General features: G+C 38.1%; 1 protein-coding gene across 1 annotated transcript; it reads left to right on the top strand.

Annotated features, from left to right (window-relative positions):
- Positions 1-723: 723 nt before the first annotated feature.
- On the top strand, positions 724-2,201 carry FAM111A (family with sequence similarity 111, member A; the record flags this gene model as incomplete). The annotated part of the gene is made up of 1 exon (XM_006876493.1): positions 724-2,201. A coding segment is annotated over one exon (1,478 nt), but the record flags the coding sequence as incomplete, so codon positions are not given.
- Between the last annotated feature and the right edge of the window lie 242 nt (positions 2,202-2,443).

The raw sequence follows: 2,443 nt of genomic DNA, 5'->3' as shown, positions 1-2,443 counted from the left end.
CTAGTAATTGTTTAACATTTTCTGCCTGATAAAAATCATGGTAAACTTACACTTGCTGAATTCGGAATTTTCAGGAAAAAAGTTTTGGTGTAATGCATCACTTTGCCTGAAAAATCTAAAATTTATATAGCTGAAAATAGTAAACAAAGCCTGTTGTAACACTCAGAGAAGTGATGGACTTCTCTAGATCTCTGTTTTTGATGCAGCTGCCAAAAAGTTGTGTTTCTTCTCTCATTTCACTGAAAAATACTCCAATGTGGTGGTAGCAACAGTTCATCTGACTGATGTGAAAGGAAGTGGGCATAGATTTGGGGTCTTTAGCTAAACTCTCATCAATTCTGTTCACTGACTGGGTTTCCCATAGAAATTGGCTGAATTGAATACTGAAAGGCAAGCAGTATTGCAACTATGGGTTGTATTCAGAGTTTTAAAATATTGAACTTATTTATTTTTAGGTCACTAAAGAACAAGAGAATCATTCCTGTATGCCTCAAAAGAAGACTAGCTCTGGAAAATCTTCAAAATACATAATTAAAACCCAGGCTCAAAGTTTCCATTTGTCTCAGAAACATCTGGAAGAGCAGGCCACACCCCTCAATAAGAGAATTAGCGTTACTTTGATTGCAACCCACAGGAACAATGAAAACAGGAAATATAGGCTCAAATATAGTCAGAGAGCTAGCTTATACCAAGCACTCAATACTCTCGCTGCTGTCAAAAAAGAAATAGAGACTCAGCAAAACAAAGAAATGCTGGTCCTGGGCAGACAGGGAATTGAGGGGTACTTAAACCTAGGAATGCCCCTCAGCTGTATTCCTGAAATGTCTCACTTGGAAATTACATTTGTCACAAATAATAGTAAGCAAGGTAACCAGACGCTTTTTCGGCATGATGAAACAGTTACCGCTGAGTGTATCAAATTTTATATTTATGCAATTGGAAAGGGGAGAAAAAGGATTGTTAAACGCAACAGACTTCACAATAAAGGATGCAAACTCTGCGTCTATGCTTTTAAAGGAGAAACCATCAAGGAGGCGCTGTGCAAGGATGGCAGGTTCCTTACCTTTCTGGAGAATGATGATTGGAAGCTCATCGAAAGCCTGGAATGTGTTTTAGAAAGCACACAGTCAGTCGATGACTTAGAGGGCAAGTTCTTTGAGGTTGAGTTTGAGAAAAAAATGAGCCTTCGGGCAACAGCCTCTCAGAATTCTGAGTCAGAGCAAAGAGACATCCATGTGACCAGTTCACAAATTGTGGACCAGTATCCCAGTTTGAAAGGAGAAAGTGACAAAATCAGAAAACACTTCAACCAAAAAATGAAAGCAAACAAGAATAAAAAGTCATTGTTCAACTTGCATAAAGCAAATTTTGGGAAACTGGTCAGCAACTCAATTACGATAAAAGACCACAAATGTTTTTCTCATTTTGGTCAATCCGTTGGATATATATATAGTAAAAATTTTTGTGGCACCTGCTTTGTTTTAAAAGGACCGTACATTATTACTTGTCAGCACGTGATAGATATGATTATAGGAGATGGTGTAGAGCAACATCTCTGGTTAGAATTAATTAGTAAGTATGCAAGGGTGACGTTTGATTATGAAGACTACACAGAAAAAGAAAAGAATTCCTTTTTTCTTGACTCTTTTCTGTTGACTGGTGCAACTTTGGATTATTGTATTCTGAAGCTGAAGGAAAATGGACAACAGGTACCTTCAGGACTGTATAATAGAATTGCTTCTATACCACATAGTGGGTTAGTGTACATTATCGGCCATCCATATGGAAAGGAAAAGTCTACTGATAATTGTTGTGTAATCCCTCTGGGTCAGCGAGAAAAAGCATGTCAGGATCATTATCTTCAAAATAAAGAAGCAGTGGATAGCAGTGGTCAGTTTGTCCATATGCATACTATGAACAGCTTTAAGAATATATTTAACAATCCTCATGTGATTACGTATGATACTAGTTTTTACTTTGGGTCTTCTGGTTCCCCAGTGTTTGATCCAGATTTTTCATTAGTGGCCATGCATACCGCTGGCTTTGCCTATAACTACGGCAAAGGTAATATTTGTAGTATCATTGAGTTTGGTATTAGCTTGGGATCCATCCTCCAAGATATTAAGGAAAACCACCGAGAGTGGTATGAATCAAAATATATGGCTTCCAAGGATATAGAAATGATAAGTGATGAAGACTGAAGACTAGGTGAACTCAGTCTGTGTATTTGCTTTATGGAGTTGCTGTGAAGTTGTTCCACAGGTTTCTCAAGTCTATACTGCTTTATTTCCACCTTCTGAATTTCTTATGAGTTTTCCTCATTGGACTCAATGACAGGAGGTCTCTTTGGTTCTGAACTGTATCCCAGAACCTCGCCCAGTACCTGAGACACTATATGCAGCAGGCACTCAGTAAATGTTCACTGAGTGGATCTCAGAGATGG

Source organism: Chrysochloris asiatica, unplaced genomic scaffold (assembly GCF_000296735.1).
Source record: "Chrysochloris asiatica unplaced genomic scaffold, ChrAsi1.0 scaffold00381, whole genome shotgun sequence".
Classification (NCBI taxonomy): Eukaryota; Metazoa; Chordata; class Mammalia; order Afrosoricida; family Chrysochloridae; genus Chrysochloris; species Chrysochloris asiatica.
The sequence above is the reverse complement of the archived record's forward strand: the minus strand, read 5'-3'. Positions and strand labels throughout refer to the sequence as shown.